At 38.2% G+C, this 27,785-nt stretch overlaps 1 protein-coding gene across 1 annotated transcript in view; it reads left to right on the top strand.

Annotated features, from left to right (window-relative positions):
* Positions 1-27,785, top strand: part of nfixb (nuclear factor I/Xb) — a 186,091-nt gene that overhangs the window by 8,818 nt on the left and 149,488 nt on the right. The window contains 1 exon segment of the mRNA XM_081375246.1: positions 408-518. Coding sequence (XP_081231372.1) covers positions 408-518 — 111 coding nt within the window.

Here is a 27,785-nt window from a genome sequence, read left to right as displayed (position 1 = left end):
CAATTTCACTAAAGTCAATTCAAATGAAAAATAAGGCAGGTAAGCGTAGGAAGCGCGCAGATTGACCACCCGCCGCTCCTGTAAACGCTGTCTTTGAAGTAAATATGTGTTTGCATGTACACAGAAACACTCTGGTGACACCCAGAGCCCAGTGTTGGTTGGCTGTGTGCGATCGGTGTGTGAGTAAGTCTGATGGCTGGCGCTGGCTCCGGATGGCTACAGCTGCCCGGATTGAGCTTCCTGGCGTTTTCTATGTCAAAGTCCTCTCTCCCTCTCGCTAACACATACTCACACAAACACAGGCATGCATGCTGGCTGCATCCTGCATCCTGCACGCACGCTCCTTCTGATTGGTGCTCGCTGGGCGCTTTTTCTTTTTTATTTATTAATTTTTTCCCCCATCCCAGGAAGAGGATTTCTTCTGGCAGGAGGCCGCGGGAATGGCGCTGGACAGGCAGGCTGACCCAGGGTTCAGGTGGCAGCTGTGTTATGACTTCTCTGCCAGGTCGTGGCTGATGGTATGACCACCCTCTCTTTCTTTTTGCTCTCTTTCACTCGCTTATACCACAATGTTTCCCACTTTTTTCCCCACTTCCTGAAACTCATTTTACACCAGATTGCAAAACATCAGTTTTCTATCTATCTATCTATCTATCTATCTATCTATCTATCTATCTATCTATCTATCTGTCTATCTGTCTATCTGTCTATCTGTCTGTCTGTCTGTCTGTCTGTATATCTATCTATGATAAGATTGTTGCTGGTCTTCAAGCTGCTGGTAAATGAGTTTGCTGTCTATTGAATTGCTATGCACTTTCTGATTTATTGTGATTTTAGTGTTTTATTTCTTTATATGATTATTTTATTTCACTTTTTATACTATTAGTTGTATAATATAGCAAAAACATTCCGTTTCCGCATGTTTTAATCCTTTCACAAATCATATGGCCTTCCTGAGGACTGGACTCTTTCAGCGACAGCAGGTAAATTATTTAGTATTAATTAGTATTAATTAATAATTAAAATTATTAGTATTATTTAATCTTAAACTAGGTTAATTACGGTTTTAATTCATTTCAGTGGTCAAATAAGGTAAAAAAAAAAATCAATTAAGGCAACAACTACACATTTCCCCCTGTGTAATTTGTAACAAGTCAACATTTTAATATAATAATTAAATTGGGATTATTAAATCCAATATCCTAATTAATCATTTAGAAAATCTCTTCAGAAAAAGGAGCTGTTTTATCAAACCATTGCATTATTGTTGGTTCTCCCAAGTCTGGATCTGAGAATATTTACATTTTTGTGCTACTTTCCCCTTTTCAATTAAGCCTAATTAATCATGGAAAGGGATGTAATGCACAACCCCTAAACACAGAGGGTCCTCAGATGAGGGATTTCAGAGACTTCTGTATACAGAGCCTTATCGGGGGATCTGACACAGTTTAAACCTCATGGGCCTTTCATAGAGACTGCCTGCTGTGCTACTGGCTATGTAGGGCAGCGAGAACCAGGCGCCCTGTTTGTGTGTGTGTGTGTGTATGTTTGTGAGGAATAAGACCGATGAAGAGCTTCAGTCCTTTGAGGACATACATGGAGCAAACTGGAGTTTAACGTTGCAAAATCATGGGAGAAAGGTACTACAGGTTGTGTCTTCTAGAGTTTGAGCAACTTTGGTTTTGGTTCCAATTAGAACCTAAATGCTGCTTTAACAGCATGATGTCATAGAAGAACCAGCTCGAGTTCCACAAAGAACTTTTATTCCTTAGTTTTAATGAAAAACATCCATGAATTGGTGCTTTAGAACACAGAAACCATGCATCAGACTGATCTGAAAAGCTTAGAATGAAACATCAAGGACTTACCGAACCTCCAAAGAACCATAGTCAAATTAAGAATCTTATGCAGATCATTATGCATTTCAATGGACTACTTTTCCATTTGTTTTCTTTGTGTTTATGCGCTAAACGGACGTCTTTGACCATTGCGCCCGTGTCTTTTGCATGCGTTTTGCACACGACACATCATTCCAAAAATGAGGCACTCAAGTTAAAATAAGTTAAACTTCAAAAACTCATCTCGATACTTTTACATTTCACTGCTCGCATCTTGCGTTTTTCAATGCAACAATGTGTTCTGTGTGAATGGCCTCTAAAAAGGTGCGAACCATTGAAGAACTTTTAATAAAGATGAGTTTACGAAGATAATACTAAGGGTTAGTGATCGGAACAAACCCCTAACCCTAACTATTGAACCTACTGCAGGGAATATTATTCCTTAAATCATATGGAGATGTTTACTGTTATGTTCCTAATTGCCCAGACTTAGCAGGCAATGAAAAAATCCCATAGATTTACATTGAAAAATGAACTCATGTTGGTTGACTCTTTTGACCTAACCTGCCAGCATCCGACTTTTGCATTATGTTTTCATCTATAAAAGGTAAAATTCTAGTATGCAGGAACTGGCCTTACATACGAGTATACCACCATTTTCCCCCCAATCCTTCAGCGATCTCTTTCTCTCGCACGCTAGCACATCCCTGTCATCTGTTCAATTAATCCTGCTCTCTTGTCCTAGTCCAACTTCCTCTCTTTTTCCTTCTCGTCTCGCCTTTCCTCTTCATCCATCCAAGTGTTTGTCAATCCCTGGCTACAGATGTCCACACCTCTTCCTCTCGCCCGGTCCATATCTCTGTCTCTCTGTGCACAGATGCCCGCTTTGGCCTGCAACAGCTGCCCCGCCATGTGCTGCTACCAAGTGTTGATGCGCTGTTAGGAAAGGGGGGGGGCTCATGAATATTCATGTTAATTTGGAGCCATTCTACCAAACAGAGCCTGGCACTGCCAAGGAAGCCCCTCCCCTTGATGAGATGGTGGAAGAGAGGAACCGTAAGACTAGGCCAGACTCTGTGGCCTGATTCCACGAATTAAGGCTCGACGCTGAGAGTTGTGAAAGACAGCCGACAGAAAAGCCAGAGAAAAGAGAAGACGACACACACTGCCTGAGATATTTGGAAAAAAACAATATTCATAAGGATGTGCATGGATTTTAGAAAATTAGCCCATCATTTGGATGTTTTGAAGTTCACCAGTGAGCAAACAAAATGAACCAATATTCAGTTTAGATTATTCAAGTTATTCAAATGGATATTATCTCGACTGTTTATCCTAAATAGTGATGAGACTAAATTGTCTTAAACATGCTTTTGATGATGCATTTATAGATTTTTTTTTATATTGACATATTGGTTTCCACCCACAGAAAATCAAATATTCCCAATGAGATCTGACCAAAATTGGCCCATCTTTTGAAAGTTTAGGAGTTTGCATTCACAAGTGAGCGAACAAAATGAACCGATATTTGGTTGAGATGTTTACGTTTAAAAGTAAGGTTCTTCAAATGCTTATTCGTAGCACACTGGAATTGTCTTAATGGTTCTTTGTAGATTAAACGTATTTTTGATGATGCATTCATATTGACATATGAGATCTAATGAGATCTCTTTAACATCTTGATAGTTTCTCCTAAACAGTGATGAGACTAAATTGCCTTTATGGAGTTTTCGATGCATTTATAGGTCCTTTATATTGACATTTGTGTTTATCCACAGAAAATCAAACATTCTTAATAAGATCTGACAACAATTGGCCGATCATTTCCAAGTTTTGGAGTTTGCATTCACAAGTCAGCGAAGAAAATGAACCGATAATCAGTTTAGATGTTCAGTGAGTCATTGGAGCACATTCAATTATTCTTTTTGAGCACGTCGGAATTGTCTTTATGGTTCTTTGGAGATTAAACATGTTTTTGATGATTTCTTCATATTGGCATATTGGTTTCTCAATTGTTTCTCCCAAACAGTGATGAAACTAAATGGAGAGCAAACACCAAAACGTTTCCTTATGCTTCTCTTGAGAAAAAGACCCAGTGATTTCCGTAGAAATGTCAGAAGAAATCTAACTAATGTCTCAACTGTGCTCAAATTTGCCTTAATATGAACTTGAGCACTTTTCATCAAAGACCATATGATCTTTTATAGCTCTAAACTCTTACTTTAGGCTTTTGACAGGTCTATCTCTTCAGCAGAAACATCAGCAACAAAGCTGATACGTGAAACACAACTGAAATCTCAAATAGTGTTCTGAACTATGAAAGTGCAACCGGTGAGCAATCAAAGTGGGTTCTTGGAAGAATATCACATTGTACATTTATCGGAAGTCAGTCTGTGTAGAAACCAAACTGAAGTTTTAAAGGATGGAGACAGGAAGATTAAAAAGGCTGGAGCAGGTTTTAAGCACAGAAGACCTAAGCCGGGAAGGGAGGACAGATGAGGATTGAGGGAGAATGGAGGGAAGGAGCAGAACGGTAGAGGTATATGGTGATAACAGATGAGAGCGGCTCGAGCTGGAGGAGGGGGTCAGTCTCTGGTGTGTGTGTCCTCTGCTCTCTTTCATGAAGAGCCAGAGAAGCAGATTATAGCAGGCCTCCTCTTTCAGTCCCTCCAGGGGAGGACAACCCCTCTCCCCCAGCATCCACTGGCTTTAATGCTCGGCATCCCCCTGGACCAGCCTGGATCCAGACCAGACACACACACACACACACAAGCTGGACATCCCAGCCAAGCCATCTGATGGATTTGATCTTGACTTTTTTTTGACCCTGCTGCACTAATATGCATATTGAGGCCAATGCACTGCATTTCTTGTTGTTTTCGATTAGCTCTAATCATTTCTGTCTTTATAAGCATGCTTAGGTAAGAAGTCAGATATGTGCAAGTTTACTAAACCGCATGCAACGAGTTGGGCTCTCCTCACGGTCTCTCTCTCTCTCCCTCTTGCTGGTGTAAGATAAGCGTAGCGCTCGCAGGCGTTTTCTCCCGAGACTCGCTCTCCTGCAGCAATGCTGTGCACCAACCTGATAAGGTGTGAGAGCCGAATTCTGCTCCAATCCCGATGGAGCCTCACCACAGGTGACCAATCACTGCGCAGCTCTCCGTTGTTCATCTCATCGCTGAGCATGCTTGATCAGGTCAGGCCGAGGTTTATATCCCTCTTCTATGATGCATTAGCCACACATGTGCTGATATGGTAGATTATGACTTTACAAACACGTGTTACATAGCTTTCTTTAGACCATGATAAACTTGCAAAATCTTTATCCCAAATATTGCTTTAACTTCAATAGTCAGATAGTTTGATCTTACCACGTCTTATCAGCCTCTGCTTCATTCCACTTTTTCAAAACGCTTTCAAAGTCTTCTCAAGCCTTTGCCAGATTAACCGCGTGGTCTTCAGGGGACTGAAACATATACACCTTTAAGATGAGAGGCACTTTGAACATTTAAATTAGGTACAGTTCCCAGGGAATATTTTTTTTTCCCGGAGCCCACAAAGGTTAGCACACTTTGCTTTGAAGGTAAAACATTTTTCTCTGCTGCAGTCAGTCTGTTGGGGAGCTGGAACATTTGCTTTTCTGTCATATTTTATTTTATTTGATCACTTTCATTGCCTGTTATGGTGAAGTGCATGTCAGTCTTCTTTGGATTTCTCTCTTACTCTCATAAAATAATTATTTTAATAGATTTCAAAACTAAATTAATTATGGATCCTTTTCACAGACAATTTTAAAGAATTTATTGTACATTTGTACTGTAATTTGTGTTATATTACCTTGACATTCAATTTCAGAAAATTAGTCAGTGCTGTTGCATGAGTTTTGTTTTATACAATGGCTGCTTTGGGAGTGAGAGGCAAATTTGACATCTTTTCTTTCAACGCAATCAATCTCTCCATATTTTTTTCTCTTTTGGAAAGAAATGCTATCGTGGAGTTTTTCTTTTGCTATATTGGAGCAAATGGGAATGCATAAATTATATTTGCAGTATTTTATGCTCAGCACTAAATAAGTTTACCCAACTATGACAAAGCCTGGAAATTTTAAAAAGGTTTATTAATTTAAGTATTAAAGTGGCAATATGTATTTTCATGTACAGCCTATTAATCGCTTTTTTTATTGCCAATATGTGAACAAGCTTACAAGTAACAAGTAACAACCCCTAAAAACTGAGACCTTCACTTCCTAGGCTGTCTCTGAAAGCCTGTATCCACCTTATTTTCGAACGCGGAAGTAAACATGGGTCCAATATCCGGTTTTTGTGCGGCACTTCCGTTTCCTCGCTTCCCTGGGCTAAATAACATATCGATCGCGAAGGATTATGCAGAGTTGATAGAAAATGTTACACATGCCGTAGCAGATGAATACTACAAAGAACTAAAGCCCCGCCTCACTCAGTTAGGGTACCGGACCTGGTTGAAAACACTCATGCATCTAGCTGGCAGAGTGACAAAACTTCACCGGCGCCTTCAGCCCCGCCCTAAACATAGTCGAGCCAACGCTGGACTAATATGGAGGTATTTTGTCATGTCAAATGTATTAATAATGCCATAAGAATGCAACCAAAGCATAGGATGGATAGCAATAAGTAGATGGCTATAAATAGTTGTAAATCATACAAAATAAATGCCATGATCATGCCATTATGCCATGATCACTAGATTTTATACAGGGGTTACTATAATGATTTTGTTTCTCCTTGGAGTTTTTATCATGGTTTTTATTGAGACTTCATAGCCCAGCCACTTTTCTGGTATCGGGTGGTCTTCTATAGGTGCTCACGAAATGAAAAGAACAAACATACGGTCGTTTCGATGGTTTCTTCAAATGTAAAGCTTTTAACCACAGGCGAAGGGATTCCTCAGGCCGGCGACACACTGCGTGTCCGTTTTTATTTTGGCTCCCACGTTAACAGTTTAGAACGTGCACACTGCCTGCGTGACATGCGCGTCTCACAGGCGCGGAAAACGCGTGCATGCTATAAATAGAATCGACGCCTATTTTTCACGCGACACGCAAGCGTTTTGGAAGCGTTTCCAGACAAAATAGAATAGGAAAAGATCTTTGTATTTAATTTTACATGAATACATATTAATAAATTACATTTTGATGTTTGAAATTTTAGGTTTTGACAAATGCAGATATAAATGCAATGAAAAAAAATCGATTTTCTAAGGGGCCGCTCACATATCGCGTCTTTTGCGCGCGCAAGTTCGTTATTTCAAATGTAGCCGCGCGGTATGCGCGCTCATAATGGAAGCGACGCGGTCGCAGTGCGACGCGCTCGTTTTTTCCAAGCGCGTCCGCGCCGCATCGAGATAAAAACATCTCAACTTTTCAGAATGCCGCAAGCGCACCGCAGGTCACGTGACAAGAACCAAGCTTAGCAACGACAGACGCCTCCGGAGCGCAACCACCCGAGCGCTTTGGAAAAAAGGAGAACGCGGCGCGCCTAGCGTTTTCAACGCGTTTTTAGGCGCGATATGTGAGCGGCCCCTAATATTGCACCTGTCAATACAGAACGAAATATTCTGTAGCCTGTTTTGCCGTCAATACTGCCGACGTTGTCTTTGCTGCTATATATATGTTTAACATTAAAGGCCTTCCACAACTCTCTCCCCATTATGTCGAATATAATCACCAATGAATGAGGATCATATGTCACCTAGCAGTGCCGCGTCAGACACGTTTCTGGTGTGCAAAGACATGTAAAACGCCACGCAACAGAAACGCCACGCAGCCAGTGTGTCTCTGGTCGTAGGGCGCCTGATTAAAATGTCAATGATTTCGATGATTAAAACACTCCTGCTCCAAGTAAACCTTTCTTTTGTATCAGTTTATGACAACCTCTAACTGCACAAACAATCCCGGTCTTCCCCGAAGCCATGACATGAGTTAGTTGTTAGGAACACTTGTTTAATTAACCGATATGGTGAAAAGTGATCAGCGCGCCAGTTACCGGAAGTCTCGCACAAAATACCGTCAACTGGCTGCGTCCGTATTTCCGTTAAAAATAAGGTGAATAGACACATTTTTATGTGGAGGACTCGTGAGGTTTTTGCCGGGAAAATCAAAAGGATTTGACCGAGAGCATCTCTTCTGTTCAATGACACATAAAACGATTATACAATACCAAAAGAGCCATTCTGTACTGTAATGTCAATAGATTTATAGCCAGATCTATAGTCTCATTTCATAACAGTGTAGGCTAATTTTAATGAACTCATCTGTCGACATGATGCCGGTGAATCGCGGAGCTCGTGCAAACATATCCACATCGCCATGATCAGATGCTTTCTTAACTGCTGCTTTCTCACCGCTGTCATTTTTGTTGTGTTTAATTTGTTATTGAGAGGAAAGCACAGCATATATTTACATATTCATCTAAACGTCGCTCTCAGCAGCGTGGACGGCGTCTGGATGCTCAGTAACGGTAAATCACTGTAAAGGTAATTTCCTTTTTACTTCTAAGCAGAGAAAGAAGAAGAACTTCGCCGTGAGTTTATCGGGGCCTTGAATCACGTTCAGTCTCTTGTACTTTACATGAGCATTAGCAATTTGCTAATGTTGCAAGTTGCTGGCTGCAGTTCACTTAACGGCCACAGGTGTCGCTAATAACGGGTTTCTGAATTTTAGAAAGTAAAATAAATTTAATAAATAAATTGTTAAATCTACAAGAAAAAAACGTTTTGATCTTGAGAATTTGCCCTTGTAAGTGTAAAGGTCTTGTGATATATTACATATATCATATCATATTACATATCTGACAATTAGATGAAACGACTTTTTTTTTTTTTTTTTTACACTGTCCAAAATAATATTGCATTGTCCGTTTTACATGATGATGATGATGAATTGATTTTAAAAATTTTAGAAGAAAAAGCATGCGAGACTTGTGTGTAAATCTTAAGGCATTTCTTGATGGTTGCTAGGGTGTTTTGAGTGATTCACCACCAGTTCTCTGATATTCTTATCTCTAATAATGGCTCAGATCAGCGGAAGTCTGTGACAGTCATACCCACATGTATTGTCTATCAAGTGAAAATAATAATAGTGATGCTTGCCAAATAAAGTCTACATGGTGTTCATTATGCACTGTATCATGGGCAGTGTATTGCAAGTAATATACATTTTTGGACGGGAGGTGTAATGGTTAATCCAGACATTTTCAAGGCTCAAATGGTTCTTTTGCTTTAGGTTGAGGGAGGTTTGCCTGATGTGTGATTATAGCTGTGCACTACCTCAGTCTTTGGCCCGGTTCACTCGCCAAGGTCAGCATTCCTGGCCCGGCCGTTGCTTAGCTGAATCTGAGCTTCATGCTCTCAGTAGCCCTGCTAAATTAAAGACAGGCAGTCAGAAATTAAAGCCAAGCCAAGGAACCGGCAGTAGAGCCTAAATTCAATCTGGACTGTGCTAAATAAATGACACTCCTGTTTGAAGTGAAAGGAAAAATGAAACGGCGTTATCTACTTAAAAAAAAGTAGTCTATATGAGAAACTTTGTGACTCTTTGGTTTATACATTACATCTTACATTTTAAGCTTAAAATAAGCCAGTGTTAAATAACATGCTCTACTAGTGAGATTTGCATTTACACAATTTTTGAGATGCATTCAGTCTCATGATGTAATCACTTTGTTACCATCTCAGTTACTCAAATAAAATGTGTTGAATTTTGGCCTGTTTTGGTGCAGTTTACTTTACATCACCCTGTGGCTGTTTTTTCCCCTCTTAAATTGTCCTTTAAGATAATCATATATATATATTTGAAAAGTAATGAATTATTGAATAATTTACTACAAAGCGCAAGGGGAAAGAATTTGCAAAGGTCACATGGGTCATATCGATCTACTATTGGGTATATATATCAACTACTCTTTTTCTCAGACCCAAATTAAGCAATAAATCATGCATTCAATTCAATAACATTTTACATTTGAACATGCATTTTTTATCTACTTTAGTTAGTGATCCTCTGGCTGTTGCAGCTCTGGTAAATGAAACGCCTTTTCTTTCTTTCCTCACTTTTTCTTTGATTGAACGTTTGCAGTGGCGGTAAAAATCAAGGATTCGATATTTAGATACAAATATAAACTAGTGTAGTTTATAATAACATCAGTTTAAAATTCGTAATACTTGTTTAGAGAGAGATTTTTTGGTAGTGTTTGTGAAGTCAGTATTAAACGCACCTGCACAAATCATCAGTGTGTTCTTTCTTCCGTCCAGCATTTAGTTCCGTTCAAAAATGTTAGGGGAAATAATCATTATTATTTTTAATCACGCGTATTAGCGTTCAGATTTATTTTAAAAGAGAGATCCAAGACGATTTTTGCATTCTCTGTTCTGATGTGAATCATTTCAATTGCGATCAGTCTAAAATGAGATTATTATTATTTTTTTTAAATGATGTTCGTAACAATGACGCAATGTAATTGCAAATTATAAGATTTCCCCTGCTTAAATATAATATTTTAACTCTACACAATCCAGAACTTACACTATTTTTCTCCATAGCCTAGTCTATGATGTCACACGGAACAAATGTTCTTCGTTAATTAATGAAATCATGAGCATAATAAAAACATAGGCATATATTTACATTAAGTGTTTTAATTTCGTTTAAATTGAATTAGTACACATTCGTGATTTCGTTTTTGTTTTTTTGCTGTTTGTCTGAGATGTGGTGTCGGACAATCACCGAGCTGATGTCATATATTTAATAAATGAAGAATATATTAATACAATAAATTAAAAGAGCAATAATTGCTCATAATACACGAAGTGATTTGTCAGACTGTTAAATATGATAATATACTTAATGTTGATTTAAACTGATTAATATATGAACAGTATTTGTAATTAACAAATATATAATTAAGGCACTATATATTAATATTATTATTAATCTTTTTTCATTTATTATATTTATATTTCAGAATACTGTGAACTGTAAATACTGTGATCATTTTATTTAACTGATGTTTTAACACTAAGGCTCAGAAAGCTCTGACGCTCGTTTGTGTTTTTGACGGTGTTTGATTTTTAACGCCCTAACGAATATTACTCACGAATAATTATTTAAGTGTTAATTCATTTTCTATTGGCTTAATGAAAAATGTGATATGGCATGTTTTCAGAAATGTTTAAAAACAGGTGAGAGCGTTTAGAAAGAGAGAAAACTAATACTGGGTCAACAAACTCAACCGTTGGGTTACATTTTTAAATGACATATTAACCCAACGTTTGGGTTTGTCCATATTGGGTTAAAACAACCCAGCATTTTTAGAGTGTTAAATTTCGTAGCTTAAATCTGCAATCAAAAATGATTAAATAAAATATGCCATATAAGAATATAATATGAAGAATGCCATGATTGGCTGTTTAAAATTGTGTTTATTAGATATGCAATGCTTATATAAATAGCCTATTCGATTTCAAGCAAGGAACAATATTTTTTTTTCTTCTCCCCTGATTTATTATTTATTATTCTCTTCTCAACGTGAATTATTGAAGACAATTTCCGTTTATTAATTCCTTTTTGTTTTGTTTCATCTTTATCTGTATTGTTTGTTTCAATCATAATCATAGATTACAGGCTCATTTTGATATATAAATGCAGTAAATAACTTAGAAACGTTACATACATTTGTTTCATGACATGAAAATTACAGTTAGCAAAAACATAAATAATCTCAGTGAGTCTAGAAAATAATGAATGCTAAACAATATATTTTAAAAGGATTTTGCTAAGATGTGCCATCTTTATATACACAGGGAAATATAATTCAGTTGTGTTTGTGTTTTTATTATTTTATTTAGCATTTGTTTCTTTTGACAAAAGGAAAATGAATTTGTTTGATAATGTAGTTGGCAGGTGCATCAGGGCTTCGCTGAAGGTCAACGCGTGTCTCCTTCAGGTCGTGTGGAGGTCTTTCTTCTGTTTTAGCCCAGGTATGTTCAATTAATTAAAACAGCCACAATTAACCCTCAAATAAGATGACCTTTACGAGTTTTCCTTCATCTGACATCTGGCTTACATATATTATGAATTAATTAAACCTTAGGCAACCAATGGGGCCTGACTATACCTTTATAAATTACCGTTGAACAATAAAGTTTTTTGTTGTTCTTCGACTAAAGCATCACTTTTTACACCCATGTAATATTTTAAATGTGAGGTCGACAGCAAATCGTTTATTTGAGAATATTAAATATAGTGAACAGAACTGTCTGCACACTACACCTGTTCACTTCTGCTAAACACTTTCATCATTGGAGAATTAGGGTTTACATTTTACTTTTGCACCACTGTATAGACTTGACTTGATAACATAAAAATAATCAGATTTACGTCACCGTTTAACAAAAACTCTGCACACTTCGTACAAACACATCTCTCTCTCCCTGCCTCTCTCTCTTTCTCTCTCCGGTGAACGGTATAATCCCCTGCCGTTCCTGCTTCTCTCCAAGCCCGTATTTAATTCCCTTAAACCCCCAGCTGCCGTTCTGGTTCCTCTGTGAACACGACAGACTGTGAAGCGCTCCCGGTTATTAATAATTCACCAGCCACTGCACGAATCCGTCCACAGATCAGCCCGACCGTTCCGCACGGGCCACGCAGGGCTAGCGCGTTTATTTTGGCAACTACTCTTACTATAGGCTACTTAACATACATTAATTAGTTATTCGAAACCTTCGCGCGTTATTCGTTTTGGCGACATAAAAGTCCACGTTCCTCTCGCGCGTCGCGTGTGATTCCGCAATATTGCCCATAATGACGTCCTGTCCATAATAATTGATCGTGTAATCCATGCACTGAGGAGGAGGAGGAGGTCATGGAGATCAGGTCTCCAGTGAGATGGATGGAGACTGAGCACCAATTCACCCAGAGTCCGTGAGCTGAAACTGCGCAGGCTGAAAGTTGCTGTCGGTGGCGCACGGCGCGAGCTCGACTGAAGCCACCGGACCGGAGAGACGCTCAAACCGGGGGATTCGTACCAGAGGAGCGGTCGTGCTGAACCCGCTCCGGCCCCGAAGCTTTCGCCCCTTTTTTGCATCTGCTGAAAGACAGAAACGCGCCGGCTGATTCCTGCGAAAGTTTCTGTGCGTAAAAGTTGGTCGTTTTCCACGATCCACGGGCCCGTCCCGCAACCCGGTTCTTCTGCTTCCGGTATCAACGGAGAGAGACGACTCATTTGCTTTTCGTCTTCTACCGCGCTCCCTTTTTTTCGGGGCAAAGTTTTTTTTTTCTTCCTAAAGGAGTAAAATGGGTCTTTGAGACTGTTGGCAATATTCCCCGCTCCACAATGGTACGTGCTGTGTAAATCAACTTTGCTCTTTTTATTTCTGCTATAACATGCTGGTAAACATGGAGAGAAGGGTCTAGATTGATAATATGCCAAGCAATAACTGTCCCAGATTAGTTTTTGGCGGTTTTAGTTTTAGCGCAACTCTTGATGCACAACAACATGTGCAATCGTTATCGGTCGCCTCGATGCACATAATGCCACTGTGTGTGTGTGTGTGTGTGTGTGTGTGTGTATACTGAATAACGCTCTGTTATGGAAAATGCTTGAAGTTGTTCATGTTGATTGGGAAGTTAGTTTGAAACTGTGCATAATGTTTTCCTGTATCATGGCATTATGACATTTGCTGTGCACTATTTTATACATATCATTTATTATATGGCCATAATATATTAGTCTAAAGTGAATACAGAAGCAATGTATTATCATAACGCAATATCATAGTTTAACTTTGACCCTGTGGCACTCCAACTTTCATCATCACTGGTGTTCTGGATTCATCTCTTTATATGTCGGTGGATAATGAAGTGTTGTGTAGGATAATAAGCCTTCAGTTTACACGCTTTCCAGTGTTATTGGGATTACAGGCGACACATGCACATGTAACATGCCATTACTGAAATTGTTCCACTGCGCAAGCTTGTCACGGGACGACAGTCGCCGCCCACATGTCGTCTGTCAAAGAGAACAAAAGCTCTGAGGGGTTATATATAGAACAATAGTGCTGGATGCAACTTATTTCGTGCCCATGCTAACTTTTTTTTTTTGGACTGCAGAGTGTTAAAGTCATTGCAATGCATTTTGATTAGCACTGATTAATGCATTGCAATTTTGCTTATTTATGCCCATGTTGTAGTTTTAACACTAACTTTTAAATAAGAATAATTGGAACAATTATAATTGGCAAAATATTTATATATTGACTAGGATGATAAATCCATAGTTGGCCGATAACTGCACTCTTAGAAAAAAGGGTTCAGTACAGAACCTTGACTCAGTTTTAAAGACCCCTTTATTTCAAAAAGGTTCTATAAGGAGACATTTCTTAAATTATTGCATTATACTTTCATGTTTAACTGGTTATTTAATTTTCTTTTAGTGATAAAGTATGGTTGCAAGCTTTGTGTTTAAAAATAATTAATTAAAAGAAAATCTAAATGATCCCATGATGGGAACCCAAATGTATATAGGCATATGAAGAGCCTGACATAAACCTTTAAATATGTATATAGTACCTTATCTTTTAAGAGTATGTGTGTGTCCACCTGGCCGATTAGCAGAAGTCAGTTCAAAAATCTACAGCTCAGTCCATGTATTTAAAGCGCAATTTGTTTTTACAATTTCAGAAAAAAGTGCATTGTCATGTCAGTTGCTATAATTCAATTCTATAGTCTATATATGCACTAGTGTTGTCACGATACTGGACTTTCCAACTTCAGGGAGGCTTTATTTGAATCGTAAACTACATTTACAAAAAAAGAAAGGTAAACAGCCAGTAATAAAATAAGAACACATATGGCAAATGATAGCACAAATAAATACAATAGAATAAAGAGACAAATGACATGAACAGTGCTTTAAGTTTGTCAGGTGGGTCTAACAGTAATACTCAGGTAAGACACACTACAGAAACGTAAGAAGTCAATGTAAAATAACACTGGATATTTTTCATTCTAAAAATTAAATACAGATTATTGCTTACAATTGAAGCAACAAAGTTATTCAGTCAAGAGCAGCGAGGGATTTTCTCAGAAAGCAGCAGGTTTATTAGGCTACTGTCACTTTAAGAGTTAATGCACTGATCCAATATACTGTTACACAACATGCGCTTCCTCTCAACTATTACTTTACAAAACTGACAAGATGATAATATTTGGCAAGATGGGCATTTTGACATAATTTTGAATGTTTAATTTGGAACTCGCAAGCTTTTTGAGAGGCGGCTTTATGAGAGCGGTACTTATCCACGGTGCGCTCGCTTTTGCCGTGCAGCGCGAAACCATGTGAGAATGACTAAAACGTTGTGCAATACAAGCACTTTTCAACCAGAGCGAATGGCGCTAGTGAGTGAGAGGAGGTGGGTGTGTGTCTCGCCGTCGGTGAGAAGAGAGAGTGAGAACACCATTTCTTTGAGTTTTTAGGATTTTATTTATAGGACAGTGGAGAGGACATTTTGCAGTCTGACACGTGCAGCTCTTTCAAAACTAAAAACACACGGAACTTGCATTTAAATATCATATCGGCTGTATTTTCAGATCTTCAGGAAAGAACATCTGTTCGGTGTTAGCTCAGCTCTAACCTCAGATAGCTCGGTTTTTACTTCTCACCAGACAGGCCACGAGAAGCCGATCTGAGGAGACATCAAGCTATTGGCAATCAACTAAAGCACATTACCCAGGTGTCCTCATTTCAGAGTCTAAACGTTCAGCTAATTTATGCATCGGCCTTCTTTATTTTCAACTCGCTGCACACATAGTTTTCAGTTCTCCTCCACTTTGACTGGCTTCGGAATCCGGATTATATTTGATTGCATGACTGATGCAATATAGGCTTGTACTTGTTGATGATTTCCAGATGGGCCTGAATATCAGCACATTAATGTGGATAATTATTTGTTTACCCGCTCTCTTAAATGGCACCAACCCAAATAGGCCAGTGCAGAAAGAAACGAGGGAATCTATTCAAAGCTGACTCCACATGGGATTAACTTCTTCTCTTAAAAAAAAAACAAAACAAAAAAAACAATTTAATTAAGCTTCCAAATCAAAGATATGACGCTAGATAGTTGACGGCATTGAGCTATAGCTGGCCTCCGTCAAACAGCGACAGAAATGCATCTGGGTTATACTTTGATGACAGTTGGAATGAAGAAAAGTTCTACAATAACAAACAAGGCATCCTATAGTTTGTTAAACAAAAAGGTTTTATGTTGACTGCAAACTTGGAAGCAGAATAATGTACGTCTTTGACATCAAAATCCTTTTTTTTGCAGTCAGTGATTGGTTTGTTTATTGAGAGAGTGGATATATTTATGTTAGTATAGCAATTATAACGTTCAATTGAAATTTAGATGTTTTGGAAATGAACACACATGTATGAAATAGCATGTGTGCCAAGTGTTACTGCCCCCTCTGGTGAAGTGGTGTTAGTTCACCTGTCAACTGGACTTGATTTTATGACCAATCAACATTATGACCAAGTCATTTGACACAGATGTCTCTGATTAATTGGCTGTTGGTTTTAGCTTTTTCTTCTATTGCAAGCCAATGATGTGATGTTAATGAAACGCTGGTTATCTGCATGTTGTCATGTCCGTCAGTTTCATTGTCATAACTGCATAACTAGTCATGATGATTAGTAGCATATAGCCGTACATTAGTCTGACATCAAATAGCATTTTAAGAAGTCTAAATCTGCACAAAGCTAACGGTTCCAAATCATCTTAATGCAGTTGCTTAAGTACAATAGGCCAATAAAAAAAAAAAAAAAAATCAAGTCAAATTTAATAACCAGTCTGAGACAGTTCAGTGAAGGATCCATCAGACTTAATCAAATCAGTATCTCATCGGTAAAAGAACAGACTCATAAGAGCCATTTATTGAGGAGTTACACTAGCCCACGTTATGTTTTTGATGTAGGCTTCTAAAAAAGTAATTTGTTCAACAATTGAATGCAAGCCTTGAAAATACAATGCATTAAAATGTATGCACTGATAATGAAATGATTTTTTTTTCCAATTATTGCAATTCAACATGCTTTTTTTTTTTTCTTTTTTTTTTCAAAGACATTTGTTTACAGTGTTTACTTCCATGGGACTACACTGCATGCTCTTATATTTTTTTCATTCACTAAGAAAATAACCTGAATCACTAAAAAGAACTGGCTCATACGAGTCATTTGTTCAGAACTCGGACTACACTGGTCACACTTTATGTTTTTCAATCACTATACAGAACCGGCTTATATGCTTATATACACTGGTTGCGCTTTACGTTTTTGAATCACTAAAAATACTGACTCATACGAGTCATTTGTTCAGGAATCGGACTACACTTTTGTAACCGGTCCTACTCGACCTGCTCCAAGTGGGATTCGAACCAGCCTCTACGGCATGGGATGCGGGTGCGCTAAAAGCACGGGACACATCAAAAACTAGCGGCGACGAAAGCTGACTGTGCTGACTGCATCTATGCGAACTTGAACACAACAAACGGTCTAAAGATGACTCTCAAGTAACTAGCATGTGCTTTCTGCTCCTGCGTTTAAGTAAACCTCTGTCTACATCAGCAGGTATCAACAGAGCCGGATTAACGCAAAGGCAAACTAGGCACGTGCCTAGGGCCCGATTGGCGGGATGGGGCCCAGACAGAGGGACAAAAAAAATAAAAAAAATTAAATGTCCTATCTACAATTTATTTCAAAATGTAGCCTATTAATCAACTAAAAATAGTGACAATGTTTATCTTAACCATAGACTGTTACATTACGTCACATTAACGCCAGCCCATGACTGTATAGAGGCGCCAGCCAGTTTAGTCCGAGGGGACGTCAGAGGCGATCAGAGGCGGTCAACGAACGCATCCATCAGGTGCTGCGAGTGCGAAGCAAAAGCAGAAATAGGCACGCAAAGAAGCACAGCTCGTAATGCAGGTCATCGATTTTGGTGTGATTGCAATGTATTTTAAATATAAACTTGTGGGATACTGTAGATCAGCGTCATTTCTGGAAAAATCATTCACCGCTTTGTGAATTTAAAAGAGCGCGCGAGCGTCATTAACGTGCCCAGACGCGACGCTTTGAATTTGCGCGTACAATCAATGAATAACATCGCGTCCAAAGCTAACTAGTAAAAAAGCTACAAAAGTAAAAGACAAGACGTTTGTATTCAAAGTTAAAAAACCAACACACTGCAACATTTTTAAATGTTTCAAATAAAGGATCTCATATCTATGGGTCTATCTTCTATATGCTGATGCTGATGATTAGATAATACCCTGACATCATAGCCTATACGAATATCAGTTTAGATTTTTTTTTCCTGCTCAGTAGCGATCGTGTCTTTCTCTTCCACTTGATTTGTGTATAGCATATTTAAGGTAGCAATGCAATACATAATAACATATTACTGATATTAATAATATGACAATATCTGCAGTCAATATTGATTAAATGGGAGGGAAAAATCCTGCCCATAACGCAGAAAAATTATAAAAGCACGTTCATGTTCATCTACTGAAGTGGTATTCTGGAACTGTGAATAAACTGAATAAAACAGCAAAATAACAACAAGAACAATAACATCTTCATTAAACAAAAAAGAGATTAGCTTAGATAAAGTTTGATAGGCTACCAGTAACAAGTCTGGACCCATTACTATTTTTAATGTTTTTGAAAGAAGTTTATTATTATGCTACAAGCCTGCATTTATTTGATCAAAAATACAGAAAAAAACAGGAATATTCAGCAAGGATGTGTTAAATTTATAAAAGTGATATTGAAGACTTTTTTAAAACAACTTTTTAATAATCAAAGAATCATGAAAAAAAGTATCACATGTTATAAAATAAATATTAAGCACCATTTCTAACATTTGATAATAAATCAGAATATTATAAAGTTTTCTGAAGGATCACGTGACTCTAAATTTAGCTTTGCATCACAGAAATATATTTTAAAGTATAGCCTAGTAAAATAGAAAACCATTATTTTAAATTGTAATAATATTTCACTATATTATTTTTCTGTATTTTTGAACAAATAAATCCAGGCTTGATGAGCATAAGAGACTTCTTTCAAAAACATTACAAATAATTTGTCCAAACTTATGTACTGTGTAAGTAAAAATATACTAAATTTAAAATTAAATGTTTTATAAATAAAAAGGTTAGGAATCATATTTGTTTCAAGTGTGTTTTATTGGGGGTGGGGGGGCCTCCAACATGAATTTTGCCTAGGGCCTCCAAATGTCTAGATCCGGCCCTGGGTATCAATAGTCTATTTTCGTCATTCAAAAAGGGAACTAGGGACTGCAGATATACAGCTCTTGCTTACATTGTTGAATATCAATCACTCTGATCACTTTCTTCATTCCAGTCGGCTCATGTTATTATGAAAATATTTGTTCATTCGAATGCTCAAGATGTCGTAAAATTATAACTGCCTTCTGTCATTACGGTCTTGACTTCTTTGCTCGCTTTCTTCACTTTTGCTTTCATTCTCGTGCACGGACTCGTTCTCTAAACGGAACAGCCTAGCAGAGCTCTCTCTCTCACTGAAACCAATTCAACATGCTGAATCGGCCCCCCAAAAACCCCAATGGCATCTGACAAGAACCAACAGTGTGGATAACACAGAAAAAACTAAGCCAACCAATGCTCAAAAACGTCTTGACATTGCCGACCGCCGGCTTGGTGTGTCTCGGCCTAAAGAACGCACGTCTCCAGCATCCCACTAAACATTGGACGTCGGATAGACGTGCAGATCATGTCTATATTGGGTCCGTTGGTCCATGACCAATTCTGGACATCTATTCGTCGTCCAAACTAGGTCCACTATTTGGACGTCCAACCATGACCCAACTTGGACGTCATTTTGACGTTCAGCATTGGACCTTTGAACTGGGTAATTTTTTTCGACGTCCAAACTAGGTCCACTATTTGGACGTCCAACTATGACCCAACTTGGACGTTATATTGACGTTCAACATTTGACCTTTGAACTGGGTATTTTTTTTGGACGTCATTTGGACGTCTATGACAGGTGCAGGAAATTTACATGATTATTTTTTTTTTTACGCAATAAACGCCATTTAAAAAAAAAAAAAGAGTTTGTCATGTCATTTTGCTGTGTACTGAACCTATTCGCTCCATCCACGTTTCATGCCAAATCTCTATTTCCTTGTTTAAAATGCGCCGAACCTATTTTTAGCCTAAACGCGATATATCCTCTGGACTAATCAGAATTATCTCACTCTCTCTCGCTCTCTCACCCTCAAATCACTCGCACGTCCGCGCCGCGCTAAACGCCCCATTCGCGCATTATCAACATGATTAATACATATTCAAATAGGCCTACAGATTGTAGCTCAAACAGTAGTGCATTGGCGTTTGTAACGCTAAGATCACGAGTTCGATTCCCAGGGAAAGCAAGAGTAAGGGTTGTGTGTGTGTGTGTGTGTGTGTGTGTGTGTGTGTGTGTGTGTGTGTGTGTGTGTGTGTGGAGAAGCCGCTTTTTTCTTTTTTTTTTGAGCGCGTTTTGATTGAGCGCACTGAGCGCGATTATTGTTTGGAAAAGACGCACAGTATCTAATAAAACACACGATCCACAGCAAGCCAACCCCGTCTCCTTCCTTCTTCCCACAAACGAACTTTGGACGGACGTCAACATTAGACGTGCGGAAGACGTCGGAAAAAGACGTCATCTGGCGTCACAGTCTGCACCTTCAAGGGGAGCAAAATTGGACGTGCAAAAACGACGTAGAAAATACGTCGTTTCGACCTGTCTATGCGCAGTGGGATCAGTCGCCAGTGCGCCTCCTGAGGCCAGGGGAGTGAGGTTTACTCGCACAGCTCTTACTGACTGGCCTCCGTTACACTGGTCGAGCTTTGTTTTTGAATCACTAAAAAGAACCAGCTCACAAGAGTCATTTGTTTGGCAATCAGACTCTACTGGTCGTGTTGTAGCCTTGTTTTGTTTTTGCTTGCATCTCGCAAGGACTCAACAGAAACACGTTTCTACACGTGTACAGAACACTATATTTGCATTGCTTTGCATTCAATGCACACAGCAAACTCACAATCACAACTGAGATTTTTAGAATATGAGTTCTTTAAAAAGCCGCTGATATAGGCCGAATTTTCTTTTTGCTGTGGCGCAGATTCAGCAGAAGGAGAATCGCCGCTGTGATTCTTAAAGACAGGGCTGGTCTTGAATGAACATCAGTGGAGAAAGATGCCTTTTGTGTCCAAATGGTGTAGTTACGACATCTACCAGCAGGGGCTTAACTCTAACCACAAGTAGTCATATAGATTTTTCTGCACTTTTTGTGCTGCATCCATGAATGACTCCTAACTGTAAGGTAAGGAACCCAAAGCACCAATCAGAACACTCGGCATCAAGGTGGAGTATTTTGTGTGGGCATGAAATAGTGTATCTAATTATTTTTAATGTCACTCTCCTGCCTTAGTTTTTCCACTAATGATAATGAGCCATTTACTTAAAAAAGGTTAAATATATTATATTTTGATTTTAAAGAGGTAACATAATGATTCATCCTGTTTAATAGCTTATAATCAGACACAACTCTGGCTTGCAGTTCCTGTGCGGACAGAATCAATGTTTAGTGCCCAAAACAGCTCTGAAATCAAACAATAAGCAATCTAACAGCCCACCCTCCTCCTCGGGTTCATTATTACTGCTGCTCCTCGCTCATTTCGCTCTTGCGGCTCCTCTAGAGATGGAGGTATGAAATATCACATTTTCCCAGCATTTCTCCCTGAAGTGGCCCTGGCACGCGTTCACACGGCATACATTTCTGCTTTCATATATTTCCCCCTCTCACCGCTTTTAAAAAACAAATCCCCTCCCTCCCTCGCTGGGCTTTGATGTGTCTGCTGTGTTACCTGGGTTTGTAGAGCGGTAGCAGTTGTGTAGAAGTTCTGTCGACTGTCAGTTTCTCTTATCTCTGAACACATGAATTGGGATGTAAAAAAGGTGGATATTGTGAAAATAGTTTTAATTGTGGGTTGTTGTTGTGAAGTTATACATTTAAATGAACGTATATACGCCAAACCATGTCCAGGTCACGTTTCACTCCAAAAACAAAAGAAAAAAGCAAATAGCAAATTATAATTATCCATAAAGAAATTTTTTACTATTTTGAATAGCTTGAGAAATCACACCTGTTTCTGTAACATCACTAAAGATTCAGGAGCGTTATCCGCGCTTTTTTGCCAACCAATAAAACCAGCCAATAAGAAACACCCATTGATTCTGAATAATTTTGCTAGTTCTGGTTTGCTGACGTGTTTTAGTGGGCGAGGTTTTTGAGAAAGGGTCCATCGATGACTTAAACAAAATGGATAAAATATAACGTCTTGCATTGTCACATTATTTTCATGACAATTAATACAAATTATTATGGTAGCGCAGACCTTTTTTCCCTAAATGCCATTATTTTCGACGATTCTCATAAAAAGTCTAAGCAAATTTTCAAACCAGCGCTATTGATATGTCACGTATTTTAGATCTAAACGACAACATTCTCACCTAAAAACTCTTAAAACTGCATTTCGTGACACAATAACAGTAGTATTTCAAGGTATTTGACAGGAAACCACAGTCATTTCACCTTTGTCCAATTCTTGAGAAGTATCAACTACTAAATTTTGAAAATCTTAAAATTTTTAAAAATAGCTGTCTTATTTATAAATCTATGAATGGAATCGCCCCACCACCCCTCTGGGATTTTATCAAAAAGAGAAATAGTGAGATGAGGACTAGATCATTTACCCAGGGGGATTGTGAAGTACTATTTAGAAAATCTTCGTTTGCACAAAATGTCCTCTCTATTAAAGGCTGCACAATTTGGAATTGTATACCAACGGTAATTAGAGAGAGCCCCACTTTTGTTTCATTTAAGAAAAATCTTAAAAGATGGCTGAATAATAATCAAAAATGTAATCATTAAGTATGCAGGTAAAATTTGATAGGTAGTTTTATTTATATATTTATAATAAGCACTTTAAGATGTCTATGTACAGGCATTTATGCACTTTAAGTTAATATTACAATAAGTACAATAAGGTATAGGAACTTTTAATGTTTTTATAGCTATATATGTATATTTGTTGATATGTATATTGTCTGTTTGTTTTTTGGTTTGTATTTGTTTATGTTTGGGACTACAGATGGAAATTAGCATTGTGCTAAATCCGGCGTATTTACGTTCAACTTTGATTGTACGTTCATGAATATGCACTGTCCCATTTAAATAAATAAATTGAAATTGAAATTTGTAAACTTAAAGGTGAACTAAGTAACTTTTTTTTACCTTAACTAAACAGCTTCGGAGTCATTGGAATGGTTATATTACTTATTTCGGGTTGAATGGTGGTCGTTTCGCACCCCCCTGGTGCCCGTGAGCGTAAAATACGCACTTGCAACTTTGATCAACTCCCATCTGCTTTGATGTCGTTGATCTATAGCCTCTGGTGTCTGAGAATCACCAACGAGTTTTTACAACAGTGTTGTCAAATATCTATTGCGAAGCTGTGGGGGGAGCTCTACAGAGGAACCTGCGAGAGAAAAAGCGAGAATACAGCGCAGAAATCCCGAAGCTACTGAGTGCTGCTTTAAAGTAGGTTTGCTCCTCCACCATTGACGCAGTATAGATCATGCAGAAACAAGAGGAGTTATACACATTGTAAAAAGGTTTTCGTGTGATATTAGTAGAATATTGCATGGCTGGAAAAAGCTCTCATCCAATCAGATTCGAGAACCAGAACTAGCTGTTGTATATCTTTTGATTGCAGCAGTTGGTATCCTGGCAAACCTGATCACACTACTGAGATCACTTCTGGAACACTAGTTCTGGTGTTGACCTCATGAGAAACATCCAATCCATCTCACGGGAAAACGTAACTATTTTACAAGGTGGCGATATCGTATGAATTTGTACTATATGAATCATAAGATTTTTTTGAAAAAAAGTAAACGTGTAGCTCCACCCCTAAACTTAACTGCCAATGGGGAGGAAGCTGATCGTATGAAAACGTACAAATGAGATTATACGAATTCATACTAATTAGCCACCAATTCGCCAAACACGTAAAATAGTTACGAAGTGCCATGAGATTGCGTTGCAAACATCTGAGGCTTTAGCGAAGTCTCCATTTCATTGCTGTCTAGGAGAAACTATTGAGATTTTGAGATTGGCAACACTAAAAACAACACAGAATACCTTGCCAATTAAGCACCACTCGCATTTCCTTCAGAAAACGTAAAAAAATCTGGTCCATTCAGCCAATTCAAATTCTGAAAGTTTTATCACCAGTCAGTTTTATCACCAGCCTTGATCATGCAGTTTGATAATTTAATGATTTTTTTCAACCCTCATTTTCAAACAGACACATCTCACATTCGTCACGCTTTGATTATGATTGCTACACTACTCCCATTTCCTATTATGTGTTAAAATCTTCATATCAGGGCAGTTTTGAGATCCCCTGTGAGCAGACACGAAATGTAACAGGCCCATCATTGCGCATTAGCAGACATTTTGAATATGGCTGTTCATCGTTCGGCTCTAAATATGTTTGTGTTGATACTCAAGAGTTAATTATGACGGGCCTAGGGACCGGTTTCGCTCAGGGCTGTCCATATGGATCGGGCATATGCTGCATATATATAGAAAAGGGTGGCATGTTTAATTGACGCAGTTCCACGCTCCATAAACATCCACAGCGAGGGAGAAAGAGGACAGATCTACAGGGAACTACATCAAACAATCAGCGGAGACTCAAACACACCATCTTACTTTAAAGTGTGAAGGCAAACCAAGCGGAAGAGAGGGACTCATCTGTCTCTTTGTTTCACCTGCCCCTGTTTCTCTGTCCATCACTTTTAGAAAAGCTGTTTGACATGAATAAAAGAGTACATTTTCATATATTATGATATGGAGCACAGTAGTAAAAACCCCAAACCTTCTTTGGAGACTAAATAAACACTGTTTCTACACATTCTGAAAGTATAACAACCAGCTGAGTTGGTTGAACCTTAGTTCTCGTTCTTCAGTTTGTTTAGTTAATCGCTTTGATTTATGGATGTGTTGTGAGAGGAGAGAGAGAGAGAGAGACAGAGAGAGCGTATGCAACCTTTCATTGCTGTGGATATGAATAGCTGGTGTTGCAGCCACATTTTGGTTAGCCAGTGTCTGGGATCTATTATAGTATCGTATGCGCACACACACATCTTTGCGTCTGTTATTTTAGTGCTGCATGTATTTTTATAGGAGTGCATTTTAGAGACAGGTTTAATCCAGGGAATGTGTGCAGCAGAGTTTGCTTGCACTGAAATACAGTATATATGTCTTACTCCTGAGGACAACAGGAATTCTCCATGTCTGGGATGCTGGGGGTTTCTTTAGAGGTTAAGGGACGGGTTATTAAAAATATCAGATAACTTTAATATCTCAAATGGTTATTTTTAGATGATACTAAGTGCTTAGGTAGCTTAGAATCTCATTTTATACACACACACACACACACACACACACACACACACACACACACACACACACACACACACACACACACACACACACACACATATATATGTATATATATATAGGATCAAATTGAAGATGTAACATCTGTATGTTTATTATATTATATATTTATGTACATATTTAAATATTTTTAAATATGTACAGTATGTACATTTACATATATAATATATGTGACGTTGTATTTATAATAATAATAATTATTATTATTATACATATTTTTAAATCCATCCATCCATCATAATTATTATATATATTAAATATATTTCCATCCATCCATCCATCCATCCATCCATCCATCCATCCATCCATCCATCCATCCATCCATCCATCCATCCATCCATCCATCCATCCATCCATCCATCCATCCATCCATCCATCCATCCATCCATCCATCCATCCATCCATCCATCCATCCATCCATCCATCCATCCATCCATCCATCCATCCATCCATCCATCCATCCATCCATCCATCCATCCATCCATCCATCCATCCATCCATCCATCCATCCATCCATCCATCCATCCATCCATCCATCCATCCATCCATCCATCCATCCATCCATCCATCCATCCATCCAAGTAAGACATATTTAGTTGATTCTGGAAAAACATTCCTGCCCAAAAACATAGTCCAAACCCTATCCCTACCCTTAAACCTAACCCTAACCATAACTTATCCATAAAACAAGAGTGAAATAATAGGTGAATAACCTAACCCTGGTTGTAAGCCTAAACTTGTCATAAACTGTAAATGTTGTTCCAGGATCAACAAAGATGTCAATCCAGGAACATGTTGTACTTGGTGAAATTACATTCACCGTTAGTACAGTTTATTTATGATGAAATACAGTATGTTTATAAAGCCAACCAAAGTATGTGATTTTTGCATAAGTGTGGTTTCAGTTGTTCTTTCATTTTTTCTATAAACTTGATGAATCATGTTTTGTTCGTGAAAACATTTGCATGCAGATTGCACACAAATATTGAGCACGCTCGTGGTTAATGAATGAGACCCATGTCTCGAACTGTGCTCTTATTTGCCCAGGCACCAAAATCTGCAGTCAACAGTCAGATTTGTTAATCTGGACTCAAACAAATTCTATCAAGATCAAATGATCTGAGCTGCTATCCACATTCATTTTAAATCACTATATTCTCACTGTGTCAGTGTGAGTCCCATTTTATTCCTCAGGAGACAAAGCTAATACTTCAGATCTTGGTTAAGTCTTATTAAGATCAACCCATGTGAGCTAGAGTTTCCATCTGGGTTTTTGTGTACTAGTTAATCACTTTTACTTTAATATCAACTGGTATTGACCTCTCGCCCCATAATGCCGCTGTGTGAACAGACTTTGCTTTTGCCCCTGGCTTTGCTGTGGGATTTAACATCGTCCCACTAATGGATAAATTGGAATGGGGGCTTATTCAGTTCCGCACACCCAGTCAGTGCACCTCCCAGCATACAAATGAACTGGGATGAATGGACACGACACTCTGAAAAAAAAAAAAAAAAACACCTTGGCGGTCGTGTCGGGAGAAAGAGTCGCTGTGTGAGAGGTTTGTGCTGAATAAGTCACGGATATACTGGGAAGTCAGGAGGTGTGAACGGGAACCAGTTTGGAGAGTCTGGTCTGACTGTGCACAGCATGCAGAGCTGAAATAAGTTTAAGATGAAACCCGCTGATTACAGGCGCACGAGTCCAACGCTGCACATGGGCGGCATAAAGTTTGGCCAAGATGTGTTCAGTCACAAACTTTCAGAATAGATTTGAATCTTTCTGAAGAAAACCTGTGGTGTTTGCACATGGGTGCTAAGCTGTTTCATTCTTACTGGCTCAAGTGATACGAGTCCACCTTCAAATTTCTTTTGTTATATATATATTTATATTTATTAATTATTAGATATCATCTAATTTTATTTTAAAATGATATAAATAATAAATTTTATCTTTATGTACTTAAAATTAAAAATTTGTAATATTTGTGTTAGTTTATATACATTTATAAAAAAAAAAAAAAAAAACGAAATATAGATAATATAAAAAGGGTGCAGGATGAGTTGTATTTTTAAAATATTTATGTGATTTATTTATTTACTATTTCCATTTTTGTTATTGTCCAAATATTATTATTGTTAATATAATATATTATTAATGCAATGCTGTGCAACGAAATTAAATTTTGGTATGTTTTAGCTTACCTCAAGGGCATCCAGGTGTCTTTTTTTCCGAAGTAGTTTCAATTTTGATATTTTTAGGTCAAACCGTTCTTGTCTGTCAGTCATTTCATGCTG

The sequence above is a fragment of the Scardinius erythrophthalmus genome (assembly GCF_964197995.2).
Source record: "Scardinius erythrophthalmus genome assembly, chromosome: 1".
Lineage (NCBI taxonomy): Eukaryota > Metazoa > Chordata > Actinopteri > Cypriniformes > Leuciscidae > Scardinius > Scardinius erythrophthalmus.
Note: the sequence above shows the minus strand (reverse complement) of the source record. Positions and strands in the feature narration are given on the sequence as shown.